Here is a 15,026-nt window from a genome sequence, read left to right as displayed (position 1 = left end):
CTCAGTGTATATATATATATATATATATGTATATACTATTCATTTTTTATAATCAAAATTAAGTGCCTTTCATTACAAAACTTTCAGAGCCTTAGATAACATGGCATCTGGAGCTCTCTCAGACTGTCCACTACACACACACACTGTCATTTGCAACTCAAAAGCAGATGTCAGAGCATTGAAAGGGTGAAATATTTATCATACATTACATCATTAATAAGACCCACAATTATGGTGTTAAAACACTTAGTAAAATACAATTGTATGGTGTGTTTAAAATGTACAAATTTTTAAAAGGCTTATTATGTATAATGTACATTGAGGATGCTTTTTTTAGTTATTCGTGTTTGCAGGACAGGAGGTGTGCAAAGCATTATAAAAGTCAAAGTTCTTAATAGTGTTTGCAAACTGTTTTTGATATTACTGGTGTTGAAGGAGACTAGAGGTATTCACAACTCAGTTGTTGCTTTTGATGCTTAATTTAAAAGAAGTTGAGTTGCATGCTTACTCTTGGTAATATGTGCATATTAAATTTATTAGTAATGTAAATTGTCTCAAATAATTAGTGCTGCCTATATTTTATTTTAAATGGACTCACAGAAATGGAAATTAGGTTTTGATTATTAGGTCTGACAAATGATGAAAGGATTACAGCACATTAAAATTTAGTACTACAGCACTGTCTGTGTTGACTAAAGCTGGTGCACTCTGATCTTTGAAGCATTATTATCTTTGTTATAGCTATCCATTCGTCCTAGATAAACATACCAGTGATAGAGATATTAGTTTTGCCACAGGTACATGATGACATGAAGTGTGTACTTCCATATGTGAGTTATAAACTAACTGATCCTTAGTGGTAATACTTTAGGGTAAACAAGGAACTGCTTGCAGTTGTAGAATTTGTCAACCTTTACCACCACTACTTTTATGGTAGGGGGCTTGTGATTCAAGTGGATTATGTGCCACTGATTTTGTCATTGAGCTTTAAAACACTTGAAGATGTGTATGCACAACAGATAATTATGTTACAAGGGTACAGTTTCATTATACATCACTTCCCATGTAAGTAGAATGAAAATGTTATGAATTATTTCATTGGCCAATAAGATCATGACCATTTGTTGAGTACTAAATCCTGAACACTTTGCAGTAGTCAAAGCCATTGAAACAACAGTGACCACAAACCATACAAGAAGTGACAATATTGCATTGGCATGAACATAACTAGAGTGCTACTTGCTTTTTAGCAATATGATACATAAGCATCACAAAACTTTCAAGCATGGTTCTTATGTGTCTAACATCTGACACTTCTGTGGTCTCTTATTAGTGCAAGATGGTTCATTTTACCATTGTTAAGAATCAACAGGATGTGGTAGCCAGCTGATGCTGTGACTAGTTGTCCTCCGATCTTTAGGACAAGAGGTACTTTAGGCTTTACATAATGCAATGATTGGAAGGAATCAGAGAGTTTTACTCACATTTGCAAGAGTGTGAAAGTGATTTTTCTTACCACATTTCTGTGTGTGTTTTAAATGATGGTATAGATGTTGTACCACATGTACTGCCCAGAGGAAAAGTTAGCATGTTAAAGATATCTTCGACAGATAGTTGTAGTTTTCCTTTTGTGAAAATATGCCTAGATATAGTTGTTTTCTGCATGAAACCAAAAATGATAACTGGTATGTACTGTGATTACTTCTTGAAGTGATTCAGAGCATATCCATTGGTAAAGACATTATCACAGATGATGTGACTCAACAATGGACAAATATTTCAAGAATCTTGAAAAAAGCCAGTTTCAGTAAAACGTTGTTTTAAGAATTTACAAAGTATTAGGTACTGTTCACCATATCATCCTCAGTTTGATGGCTTGGATGAATGTGTGATGATGAGTGTCATGGGTATGCTTGTTAAGTATGTGAACCCTGACCAAACTGATTGGAATGATGACCACCTACCATATGTCATCATGTCATATTGTGCAACTGAAGAACAATCAAATGGCTATTTTCTAAATCTTTTTATTTTTGAATGAGAAGTAAACCTTTTAGTGGCTCTGAAGTGTGGCCCTCTACCTAGTGTAGATGTGTAACAGTATGCACAGGAATTTGTAGAATGGATACATTCTACAATACTTTGTGCACATGAATTTGCATGTCAGCAGTTGGGTAGTGGCCAGGATTGACCTGGGCTACATTATTTTCTTGAGCTGTAGGGGCAGCATTTACCTCTTACTGTTAGCTCTACTGGACTTAGTGAAAACTGATAGCCTAGCCTACCCTGCTCCACAACAAAGTATGAGAGTTCCCAGCTCTCAGGCATCTGCTGAACTATTGTTCAGATTTCACAACCTTGTCTACTTTGTTGCTTGGAAAATTATGGGCAGTTCACTTAACGCTGACACAATATACCACAAACAAAACATATGCTTCATGCCATTCATCTATTCAACATCCATGCAGAGGCATCAGTGGCATTTAAACTAGGAGGACTAGAATAGTCTGCTGTTTCAATGGAAACCAGCATGGTTGCATCAAACTGCTTGGATGTGTGAGTGGTTGTTAACTCTTACCATGGCTCAAATTTGGCATGATTGAAGTATTTAAATAGAATGTTCCATCTGAGGGGTGCCAAAGCACTTACTGTTGTAGGCTTTTCCTCTTCTGTGACTGACTCGAAGTTAGCACTTCAAATATGGTTCCTTTTAAAACTACCTTAGTAAGGGTGAAGATATCCCTCAAAACCATGTTGTGCTTCATTACCATACTTGTAAATCTTATGAGAAACCTTTCTATCTACAGAAGTCATCGCAAAGTACACTTGAATCAGTGGCACAATTTGAACATGACTATGTCCCAACCTCCTAGTTGCATCTTTTTCAAAAGCTTGATAGTCTAGGGCTATAGACCATCTTAAGCCCAAGATCAGTTGTTGAACTACTGGTTCCTGACACCATTTATTTCAAGTACTTAATTGCCTGAATCACTTCCAGAAAAGGTACATATCTTCTTTCATCACACTTTTGATTACTGGATGGATGAGGGAGGGTGGCAAAATCTGCTTGGCATCACTCATAGTGACTTGTCTCTGTAGTAGGTAGTCTCTCTTCTGCCAGCACGGATATTGCAATAATATAAGTAACTGAGGTTAAAAGGATTGGCACTGGAATATCCTTTGCTGACTACTGATGTTGTTGACTGAATGCTGTGAAGGACCAACAAAGGTCACAAGGTGACATTGCTGATTGGAAGAAAGTGAGTTTATTTGTTGATTACAGATTCACCTTCTTTGTTCAGTTCTACTTGCTTTTCATTATGACTAGATTCATCATGAAGAACAGAAAGCTGAAAAGCTAGCCACTGATCCAGTAGAGGAGATTGTTCCACTTGTCTACAAACACTGTTTTTCATTGTTGTGTCTAAATAAAAATTGTTTTCACTGTCTTATGAATGTGTTCAATCTGTTTATTTCTAACACAACTTAATATTTGGTGAAGTTATCAACTACAGATCACTTCACTTATTTCTTGAATAAATCTGCTGTTATTGTAGGTTTATCTATCAGGAAATCAGGTTTGCCTTTTGGTGAAGTTATCAACTACAGAACACTCCACTTATTTCTTGAATAAATCTGCTGTTATTGTAGGTTTATCTATCAGGAAATCAGGTTTGCCTGAAAATACCACAAGGACATCTCCTTTCTAGCTACTCGGTGGTATTTTCAGGTGAATCTGATCTCCTTAAAAAAAATAGTAAGTTCTGCTATATAATGAGAGAATTAGCATGACGTATCACATAGTGATACTGAATTTAACTCAAACTGATTGCTTGGTTCTGTTTCTGTGTCATCGAAAACAACAGAAGGGTGAAAACTTATGCCACAAAGAATGGTTAAATAGATGTTTTAATGTTCACAATGTTTTAGGCAGGGATGCCTGTGGGCCTAGCAGTTATTTTGATATAAAATTAATTAATTCAAAAGAATTAATTAATCATCAAGGGTCTTTGAAGATTAAGCAATCTTTCTTCACCCCACATGAGACTAAAGAATATAAGTACCTGAGAGTTAATTGGGCCTATTTGAGCCAAGTGGGCTGATTCAAACTAAATTTGTAGTTGAATAGATACATTCATATACAAATATGTATATAAACATATGAGGCAGGTAGGCATACGTGAAGGCAGAGTCGAGTTGAGGCAGGTTGAAGTAAAGGAGAAAATAATAAATTGAGAACTAATTGTTGTCAAATCTTCGAAACAAATGGGCCTGGCTTGTATCAATAGATCCTAATGCCTTAGGCAGGGATGCCCTTTCTCTAATGGTTTTAAACCTGGGTAGAACAAAATGGAATGTCAAGGTGGATCAGAAAAGCAAGTTCCACTTCTCAGAAATTCCCTACTTAATCACTGGAGAAATTGTGTTCTTTAATCAGTCAGTCATTTTTAAATAATATTAATGTACATTCATAAAATAAGATTAGAACATGGTTATAATGAAATATAACTTGATATTTCAGGGTATGGCAATGCAATTATACCAGTCATTTTTAAATAGACCAATCTCTTTGGAATCTCTAAGGTATGTTTTTGTTCTATACACTACTAAAAATTTCCCATTACTTCACAAGTAATGTTTGATTTATTTTATGTAACAAATGCATGACATTACAGTTGTTATAAGAATGTCAAATAACAGTAAATGTTCATTTTTCATTATGAACCAAATATTACTTAGTCATTAGATTATAACTCAGTTATGTTTGTGATTAAAAATTCCTGTACTACTTGTAAATACATGTTACCTTGACGTGTTTATGTTATGGTTATTACAACTAAATATTACTTCCTACAAGGTACCTTACTTCTTCTCGCATACATAGCTCTTCTCATTCAGTGCTGCCCTCTATTTCAAAAAGTATTTTGCATGCCACAAGCCTTTCATTTTCACACATCCCTCAATTGACATGGTTTAACTGATTCTCGCATGCAAACTATCATGCGACATGACATACTTCCACCAATAGAAGAGCCACACAGCCACGTGACTCTTGTGACTTCTTCTATGCTATTTTCCCTAACTCCCATGCCCAATTTTCTCGCCTTCATCTTAACCTCTCGTATATCCTACGATACTTGCCCACCTCCTCTCTAAGGCAAGCTACTTAGATCCTGAATGTTTTTCGGGGGATACATTTGCCCTAATTACATTCATGTTGGCATGTTTGTCAACTTTGGCTTTTTCTTTGCACATGTAGATCTTTTGGGGACAGATTGGTATTGTCCCAAGTTTGTTTGCCATCTACTTGGCCCCTTTTCTCCATAGGTCGGTATATGGAGATTTTCTGGGAACTTTGGAATCCAGAGTGGAATCAGAAAGACAGTAATTGGCTCTACCCTCGTCAGTTGATTGTTTTTCTCAACCATTCCATATTTCAATTTTACGTCCTAATCCTTCCCATCCTTTAGCTCTTCCTTCCTCCAGGGGATCTTTCTCTGAACGTTTTATTCGACACTGACTGTCACACTGCCAACAGTATTGGTGACTACCATGTGAGTTCCGGTGCAGTGGGGGCTTGTTTATCCGAGTTTGTTCCTCTATGGCGGGGAGTTCACCAAGGATCTCTGGGTTCTTCAAGTTTTATCCGAAGGACTTGTCATCAATTTCCTTTTTTAATAAATGTTATTCAAATCAGCATTCAAGTAGGAATGCCTGTCACATGACATCTGTCAACTAAAATTTTCATTGCTTTCATTATGGCATCTGTGGTAAATTGCAAACTAGATAGAAACTCATTTTGGATTTGTTAGTGGATGATTTTCTCTCTTTGCACAAATAAAAAAGTTTAAAATATCCTATTGAAAATGTTTTATTCAAGAGTTCTACCATCTGTCTATCCAAACGCTTATTCACTGTTAAAACTTCAGAAACTTAATTTTTCAAATTTATTCTCACTAAAATGATAAAGTCTCATTTAGCTTAATGATTACTAATTTTGGTTTGCATTGAATTGAAAAAAATTACTAAAATACTTGTAATATACAAGAGGATAAATTCATGGAAAATTTGTGATTTTTAACAACATTAACTTTCACAGAATTTTATAGTATAGATATTAATTTCTATGCACATTTTGTTCCAGAACCACTGGAGTAAAAGTCACTCTTATACTTAACAATAAAGAAGTTATTGTTTACCGACACTATCCAAAATATCAGGTAAATTTTTTACAATGAATAAACAATCATAGAATCAACGTCTACAACTGAAACTACTGTTTAACTTCAGTATTATGACTTGGCAAAAGATATTTTCAAGGATAAAATGATTTACAGTAGCTAAGCATGTCATGAAATATATAAAATGTATTTTATTAGGATTTAAATGTTAACATTTGTTGAATAATTGAAAATAAATGACTGATTGTGATAACAAACATATGATTAGTTTAAATTTTGCTCAAAACTGTTAAAGAGTATAAAAGCATTAGTGTTGAGTGTTCATTTCCAAGTACTTATTCATTTCTGCCATATATAGAATGTGGAGCTGTTCGGTTACATTGGTGGATATCTTGGAATTTGGCTTGGTATCTCACTGACAAACATACTGGATTTGATCACTGAATCCAGCAGTAAAGTGAAAAACTTGTTCCTATATCTAAAGGGGCAATCATCAAAGATATAAAACCAATTCAACAAGTTGTGGCTACTATTGATGTGAGAGAAAAATGATATAATTTGAAGACAAGATGTAATGGATACTATATCAGTTACTATATTAGTCTTTTCTAGAATATTAACTTGTACAATGCACGCAGAACTGTAGATTTGTTGTTACTTTGTGTAAAGAGAATATTTAAAATCATATATTGATCCAAATGCAGTATTATTATTGTAAAGTGCATCATATTTTAGCCTCCCGATTTGGTGTCAACTTGATGACAGTTAGATTGTCAAGATCCAGATTTATTATTTTGTACTTTCACTCCTACTTTTTGTGCCCTTATGCAAATCTTGTCATTTATAACTTTGCATATTAAGAAATTTTATGTGCTCAAATTTAGAATTTTTTTTTTCATTTACAAAAAAAACTTGTTCTCATTGAGTAAGGAATACAGTTTCAGTGATTAGTATATACATTCATACATATATATATATATATACACACAATGAAACTGTATTCCTCCTTTCTTTTGTTATTTGGTCAACTTCTAACATTGTAGTATTTACTGAAAATTAATAATATTTTATATAACTTCACATTATATTCTGTAAATGATTAAATCTATAGACACATTGCTGTAGTGATTCTTACTCGCATAGGAATTCCATAGGCCACTTTTTTTATATTTCTATGTAGGGAAATAATTTCTAATTGCATTGAACATACTTTCATAAATCTCTCACTCTGTTTTTACTTTTTTTTAAGGATGGGGAAGAAAAGTCATAAAAAGAGTTTTTTTTTATATATACACACACAGTTCTTCTGTAATATATACACATTCTGATACCTTGCCTGGTATTGAAATTAGGGTAGAGAACAGTTTGTATATGTTACTACCATTGTTCTTTTTGTACCCAGAACTAAGACATAATACAGTATTACCTTGTTAGTAGTGGAACTGAATTTATCTAATATAGTTAGTAACAGAGAAACATCAGAAATAAGATTATTATTTTGACTGATCAATAAGTGGGATTCAAGATGGCAGCACTCCATACTGACAAGCAAGTGGTCCATTTGAACAAAGTAACACTTTAGCTGATAGCAGATCCAACTTGCATCCCAAAGTATTGTGGGAAGAACCATGTTCTTTACTTCTTCACCACATACACAGTCTTTGTATATCTAGATAATGAACGACGTTTGGAACGGAACTTGTTTGATTAAATCCAGTTTTATTCAAATTTTACCTGTACAAACTGTCATCCTATGACACATTTCATGACATACCTCACCATAATGGTTTAAGACTAAAGCCAAACATTCATTTGGTACCTTGTAAGGTAACAGTCTTACATTTACCCATGTTACTTTATTCCTCACAGGAGTAAATAAATAAAAGTCCACTGTACTCCTGGTTGGTAAAAGAAATAGATTGGAAGGTGTAACACAGTTTGTTACCACTCGAAGGTTGAATAAATTTGACCAAATCTTTTTTCAATTTGTTTAAGAATAGTCACAGGAACCTTGAAAAAGACAAAGAAATTTCAAGTTAATATCTGTTTCACTGCAACACAAAAACGAAGTAAATCTATAAATAATGTAATAGACAAGCTGGCTATCTTTTATCAAGAAAAGATAAAAGAAAACAACTAAAAAACTGATGGGAAAAAAAAAAACATTGACCATACATATCTCAAATTTAGATAGAACTTTTGTTGCCCTGTACCATGTATCCTTTTCTTCAATTATTGATTCAATAAGTATACTCTACTTACTGTGGTTGAAAAAAAAAAGTAGTTTTTCGGCATCTCCCTGTCTGTTGTTCAGAATAATCTTTTATTTTGGTGGTTAAAATAACAATATGGTAATTATGGACACATTGTCTGTTTCTGTAATAACTGGAGGAGGTACAAAGTACATTCGAAAAATTTCGATGAGATAGACTTTACCATGGAAAATAACATTTTATGTAAAGTAATGAATAAGTGTAGTTTTATGATTGCCTTTATGTGGTGTGCTTAGGAAATAAAAATCATGTACTGGAGTCAGACCATTTTGAATGGACTATCTGATCTGTTGTTAAAAGGCATTGCCATATTGGATTTTGTTTTTCTCAAGTCAGCTAACTCCAAGTTAAAATTATCATTCTTACTTCTTTTGATGAAATATTATCTCAGTTACAATCAGTATATGTTAATATCCTATTAACTAACTTTCAATATTTTTTTAAACAGTTAAATGTATGATTTCTTTCTTGAAAAAAATTCTGTATGTATAATTTTTCCATAAATATACATATTGTACTAGTTATTGTTGGATTAATTTGTGAAATGAATTTTGCAGATTCACATGTAAGTTTACTCAACAAATAATTTCATTACTGAGTGGAAGTTTATAATGATCTATCTCTCTCTCCCTCTATATATATATGTACGTACTAGCTGGAGTACCTGTCCCCTAGATGGAAGTTATCTACATGCACGATTAATGAAGGGTTATCTTAGGACATGAAAAGTTGTTTCCCTTGTGTAATTGTAAAAAAACGTCCATAAAAACTGAAAAACACAAAATGTGAAACCACAAATTATTATCTCCCCATTGAACCTTCATGCCAAATTTGGTGAAAATCCATCCACAGGATGTGGGGTAGTGGTTAAAAAACGCCCCTAAAAACCACAAAATGCAAAACTGAAAATTTATATGTACCTCCCCATGGTCCCAGTGAACCTCCATACTAAATTTGGTGAAGGTCAATCTACATCCTGCAAAGTAGTTACATGAACATATAACAGACAGTACTATTATTTTTATATAGATATAGTAGTATAAAAAATGAATAACATAATTAGTAAAAATATTTATAATAAAACACAACGATTTTGCTATATCACTGTTAAGATATAATATTATGCATTGTGTGAAGCTAGTTTTTGTAATGTAAAATGTGACTTAATGACTTTTAAATAGTGTTATGTTTAAAAGATGTCTTTAAGACTAGAAAGTGTGATGTGCAACTATATATACATACATATATAACATTTTGGTGTGGAATATTTTCTGTGAATATATTAAAATGTTTGGAAGCATTATACTATTGTGTTTTTACTCAATATTCATACTCATGTTTAAGTTCATAGGTTTTAAAAACACCACAAAGAGGAATTCACTAATGAGCATTAAGTGTGTGAAAAATGCCATAAAGACCTACACAGTCCTCCTCTTGAGCCATTTTTTTCTTTACGTAAAAATAAAATCATACAATTGGATTTTGCTGTGAGTAAACATTCTAAGTTCATAATTATGCTTTAATTGAAAAAGATAGCCAGGACACATTATATATTTCCCATATTATAGCCTTTGTCCTGATGGCTTCATTTATTTTGATTTTCTTCAAATTATAAGTATGTTCTATTTCATCGTAGATTTGGTTAACCTTCCTTTTGTTGTAAGCATTTACTTAACTGTTTAAATTACATATAATAGTCAGACACAAGTCTGCACAATTAGGATTTGTATCTGATTTTCATCCTAGAATGTCAAAGCAAGGTCTAATATAAATTTCTTGCTTTCTTCTCTAAAACTGACCAAGTGAAGCAGTAAATCAAAATGTCATAAATGGAGCTGTTTTATTCATACAAGTGTGTCCACAGACTCGTCAGAATAGAAATCACACAGAAACAAAACTGTATATTTAAGGCAACTAATCATAAAACTGGAGTGAGGTTAAATATTAAAAAAAAATTCCAATGATAATGGGCTGGCCTCAACCACAACATTCAAATAACACTAATGTTAATCACAGAATCCCTTGTTACCATAAAATAATGTATAGGATCAAAGCCCAGATGACCAGAAGCTTTGGTCTTCTATTTCTCATCAATTTACAAATGGAAATACAACTTTGTTAAACTGATAAAAAAAAAAGTGTACCTCCACAAATAATATAATTTTGGTTAGTGACCACATCACTTCTCGCATGATTACACAACTCAATTCTTAAAAATTAATACACGGTCAACAAATTTCATTTATAAGATGTACATGCAGAAACATATTGCCAATTTGTTTACTAGAATGGTGGAAAATTTTTGATTTTACATGCATTTTGAAACAATGAGCAGGAATCCTTTGCTTAATTTTTTTTTTTTATAGTAAAGACATACATGTATATCAAGATAGAATTCCTCTTTTCAACCATATTTCTGACCTATGCAAGATTAATTTGTCACAAACAATGTTAATAATCTACAGAAAGTTAACAAGAACTTACAAAGCAAGTCTGAGGTAAAATGAGACAAGAAATGCAAACTAAAGATTACCAAACGTTGTTTTTACTTTATTCATTAATCTTTTTAAATTTGTAATCACATACAAATGCCATTTTTCAGGAATATACAATAAAATTTATTACATTCATTTGACTAAAAGAAAACATTTTAATCCTCATTCCAAATCAAAAAAATATAATGCTGTACTAATAAATAATTCTTTAAAAAAATACAGCAAATGCTTTTACAAACCATGCATAGTTTGTTGTCAAGTTGTTAAACATTTATACAAGAATTTATACAAAATTATAAGATGCCAAAAACTACGATAGCCTCATTTTTAACTTTTCTGGGAAGAATAAATTGACTAACATGTTAATATTTCTTCTTCATTCTGTACTTGCCACATACTCTTTTTTTTGTACTAAATACATATATGGTATCTTAATGCAACAGTAGAAAAACTTAAGTATTAAACCGTTTTTTTTTCCTAATATATTTGTATCTGCCTATCCAATACATTTTGTAACTAGTTTGTTAATAGGCTTTGGGAACATTTTCTACTCCATATTAACCGCCAGTTTAACAGCTACATTGTTTTTGATACTGTATCAATAAACAAAGCATTTGAACATTAAAAGCCTTTCTAATGAGAAACAAAACTTTATCTACATATTATATTGCTTGAATATTCAAATTAACTAATCTTCACTATTACTATGTTACATCTTACACAGAAGGTCAGTTACAATATACTGTAAACAGAAGAACATGTATTAACCAGGAGTCAATTCAAAATTTCTGATGATCCCTTTGTACCATGTCACCTGTTTTTACTTTTGTTAAAACAAGGATCAGTTTGAATTTCTTTTAAAATTTCTCCTAATAATTTATTATAATCTACACTCTCAGCAATAAAACAAAATATTTTCAATATTGTTACTAGTGCTATATAGTACCTGAGATTCAAAACAAAACTAAGTTGACATTCAAGAGAATCTTCATTAAAACACTTCCTGGAATGTGTGTACAAACCAATTTTTCATTACTTGGCAAGCTTTTCTAACACCTTGGTCATTTTAAACTGACAAATGACAACACAATTACAATAAAATGGATTATCTGAAACACAATGATCTTCTTTTGAATATACTTTCAATAAGAAGCAAACATTAAATTATATAAATATAAAAATCAGTGTATACATGAAATAAATGTTCAATAAACAACATTTAGAACAATTTATTTGTATATCTTTTTTTCAGGAACCTAACCAGTAGTTCAGTTGATATATCACAAAACAATGTAACAAAATTATAAATATTTAGATCCAAGTTGTTTACGTTTTTATGTAATTAATGGTCAAATACAGTACTTGTATTTTAACATAAAGTAAGTATTTTATGCTTAAAAATCATATAATAACTCCTAACGTTAACAGTTTACATAACTAATCCTTATCAAAGAATATCTCCTGAGCCCTCCCCTCACATGACTACCACATATGTCTAAATTACCTTTTAAATTTATCACTGTTGATGTCTGGCCTAAAATTGTAATCATCTTTGAATGTCACTCTTATAAATTATTTTCTGTACAATTCCATTTAGTTGACAATAGGGTGACCAGATGTCTCTGTCTTCCCAGGACAGTCACATTTCTTGATAGATCGTACCAATGTCCAAAGAAAAGTTCTTGGGACACGCAAATATCTCAGTTTTATCATAAAGACATCAAGCTGTCAGTCACTACGAATATAACAGGCCTACTTGACTTGCTCATTGTTGTAACACATACTCTCCTGCCACAAAACTGTCTCGAAAGATCCGTCTGTGTGTGGTGAGAAACCCAGCTCTAAATGTGGATTTAGTTATGGCAGTGTTCATTGTCAAAACATACTTTACACGGTCATGTACCGATTGCTATGACTATTTAATGAAATAAACAGAATTTCTAGAGGTAATTCATTCTTCACAAAAAATGTCTTAAAAAGTTTCTTAGTAATGCTAAAATCTAAAAGTAGTATGTTTGAAAATTTTATGGATTCTTAAATAAATATTAATATGAAGTAGCCTATTTCGAGATGTATTTGATAAAGTTAATAATTAATGATTCCTGGGCTGTATAATTTGACTATTTTTGCTCATTTTTTTGTGTCTATCATCAAAAACAGTAGCTGAAATTATTTAAATGTTAATATATTTGGAAATATTGTGGAACAGTTCAATACATTTAAATTAATCAAAAGTTTAATTATTTGAAATCTGTAATAACCATTTTGAAATTAGGGGCAAGGGCTGGAATGTCCCATTTTTTGGTTTGGAAATTGGTCGCCCTAGTTAAGAAACATTTAATTAGTTAAGCAACTTCAGAATTCGACAATTAATTTTGTTACTTACAAAAATTCTGTAGATATAAATAATTTTAATAATTTCTTGTTCTATTTAACTTAGGAGAACACTTATCATGAATAAGATCTCAGAAGCTTTACAGGTTCTGCCCTTCAAACCTTTGTCTACAAATTTCACTGAAACATTTTATTTTAGGATATACCCTATTAAACCTTCATATGACAATTTCTTTTGCTTAAACATACCCTTTCTTATCAATTCCTGTAAAGGCACAGCTTATAAGTTTGTAATGAATATTTTTAAATGACATTGTTATTAATTAGTCAGTGACAAAATGAATCAAATAAATAGTGAAAGTGTACCTAGATGCCGCACTAATCATATTAGGATTCAAGTACATAAAGTAACAGGTAAGAAGCTTTGACTTTTTTTTTTTTAACCATTGAAACAAACAGAGCTTAATAATACAGATAGTCATGGAATTATTCATTTGGCTCAACAGTCTCATCCATATAATACTGACTCCTACTTGTTCCATACAAGTCAAAACTGCTCTCAAACCTAAACATTTTATTGGGTGGTGAATTTGAACATTCTCGGCTTGGACTTGCTGGAGGACTTAGTGCTCTACGAAGTCGTCCACTACTCTCTCGCCATAAGTTGTTCTGAAAAATAAGAGCATAAAACCACATCATATATTGACAAGCAATTATAATAAGCCATCTTAACCCTATTGACATGGGTCAAAGGCCATGTCATCATGTTGGTTGACCTACATTCAAAGTTTTTGTTGAACTACTATTTTATGTCAATATGTTTGGTATCAAATTGTAGCATTAAACATTAGTTAATTTCTTAATTTAAATGTAAATATAAACATAAACCACCTAAATATCAATTTTTGTGTGTCATGTGGTATGTTGAATGCAGCATTGGTTCAAATTAGATGTTTGTGATGTCCAAATACAAAGTCTATAGTTTCTTAAGAATTAATAATTCAAATTTCCAATATTGACAAGTTAGAATATAAAATAAGAATCTCCTATCTTTTCTATTAGCTGAGATATTGCTACATTTACTGAATCAAACACAGTGGCCCCACCCACCCCTTTCTGTTTTTTAGAAATGCTAAAGTACACCTTCTGTCTATGACATGTGAATAACCAGTTGAAAGCTCAGAACGTCCCCCTAGTGACGCCTTTTTTAAATATTCGGGCAGCAAACTCTTTCTTGTCATGCTAGATTCGAAGTGGTAAGGTAAGATTTTGGAGAGCTCAATATTTCATATTTTTTTAGACAAATACAGCTTAGTTACTAATCTTGATAAATTATAGTGGAATGCTATGGTATTGATATAGTAAAATATGATTTTTGGTTATTTCAAAATGTATATATAAAATCTAAAAAAAAATTATTTCATTTGACATCCTCCACGTGCAAAATTTGATAAGGCTTAGCAACATACAGCAAGCAGCAAACGAGTACAAAGTTTGTAACTAGAAGAAATAATTGTTTACTATACTTCTTTATTTACAGTTCTATGTTTTAAGAATAAGTTTAAGAACATATTTGTAAATAGTAATAATGTATATGTATTATAACTGAAATGTGACTGTATTTTACAAAATACTAGTCCACAGCCTAGACAGGACACTTTGTAAAGGCCAGTTTTATATTCTTGGATATGGTAACATCAGTGCACGTGCACTGCATCATTGCAACTTCTGTAATGTTAGCC

At 32.0% G+C, this 15,026-nt stretch overlaps 2 protein-coding genes across 8 annotated transcripts in view; one reads left to right on the top strand and one right to left on the bottom strand.

Moving 5' to 3' along the window:
- LOC111087842 (amiloride-sensitive sodium channel subunit alpha-like) overlaps positions 1–8,345 on the top strand; it is a 50,157-nt gene extending 41,812 nt beyond the window's left edge. For all 3 annotated transcript variants that reach the window (XM_022395958.1, XM_022395957.1, XM_022395959.1), the window contains 3 exons: positions 4,523–4,584; positions 6,146–6,221; positions 6,541–8,345. In XM_022395958.1, the coding sequence (XP_022251666.1) occupies positions 4,523–4,584; positions 6,146–6,221; positions 6,541–6,687 (285 nt within the window). In that variant the 3' untranslated portion in view covers positions 6,688–8,345. The remainder of the gene's footprint in view (positions 1–4,522; positions 4,585–6,145; positions 6,222–6,540) is intronic.
- Positions 8,346–13,713: 5,368 nt separating this feature from the next.
- LOC106467763 (choline-phosphate cytidylyltransferase B-like) overlaps positions 13,714–15,026 on the bottom strand; it is an 18,163-nt gene continuing 16,850 nt past the window's right edge. For all 5 annotated transcript variants that reach the window (XM_022395953.1, XM_022395952.1, XM_022395955.1 and 2 more), the window contains exon 8: positions 13,714–13,953. In XM_022395953.1, the coding sequence (XP_022251661.1) occupies positions 13,771–13,953 (183 nt within the window). In that variant the 3' untranslated portion in view covers positions 13,714–13,770. The remainder of the gene's footprint in view (positions 13,954–15,026) is intronic.

The sequence above is a fragment of the Limulus polyphemus genome, unplaced genomic scaffold, assembly GCF_000517525.1.
Source record: "Limulus polyphemus unplaced genomic scaffold, Limulus_polyphemus-2.1.2 Scaffold2732, whole genome shotgun sequence".
Taxonomy (NCBI): domain Eukaryota; kingdom Metazoa; phylum Arthropoda; class Merostomata; order Xiphosura; family Limulidae; genus Limulus; species Limulus polyphemus.
The sequence above is the reverse complement of the archived record's forward strand: the minus strand, read 5'-3'. Positions and strand labels throughout refer to the sequence as shown.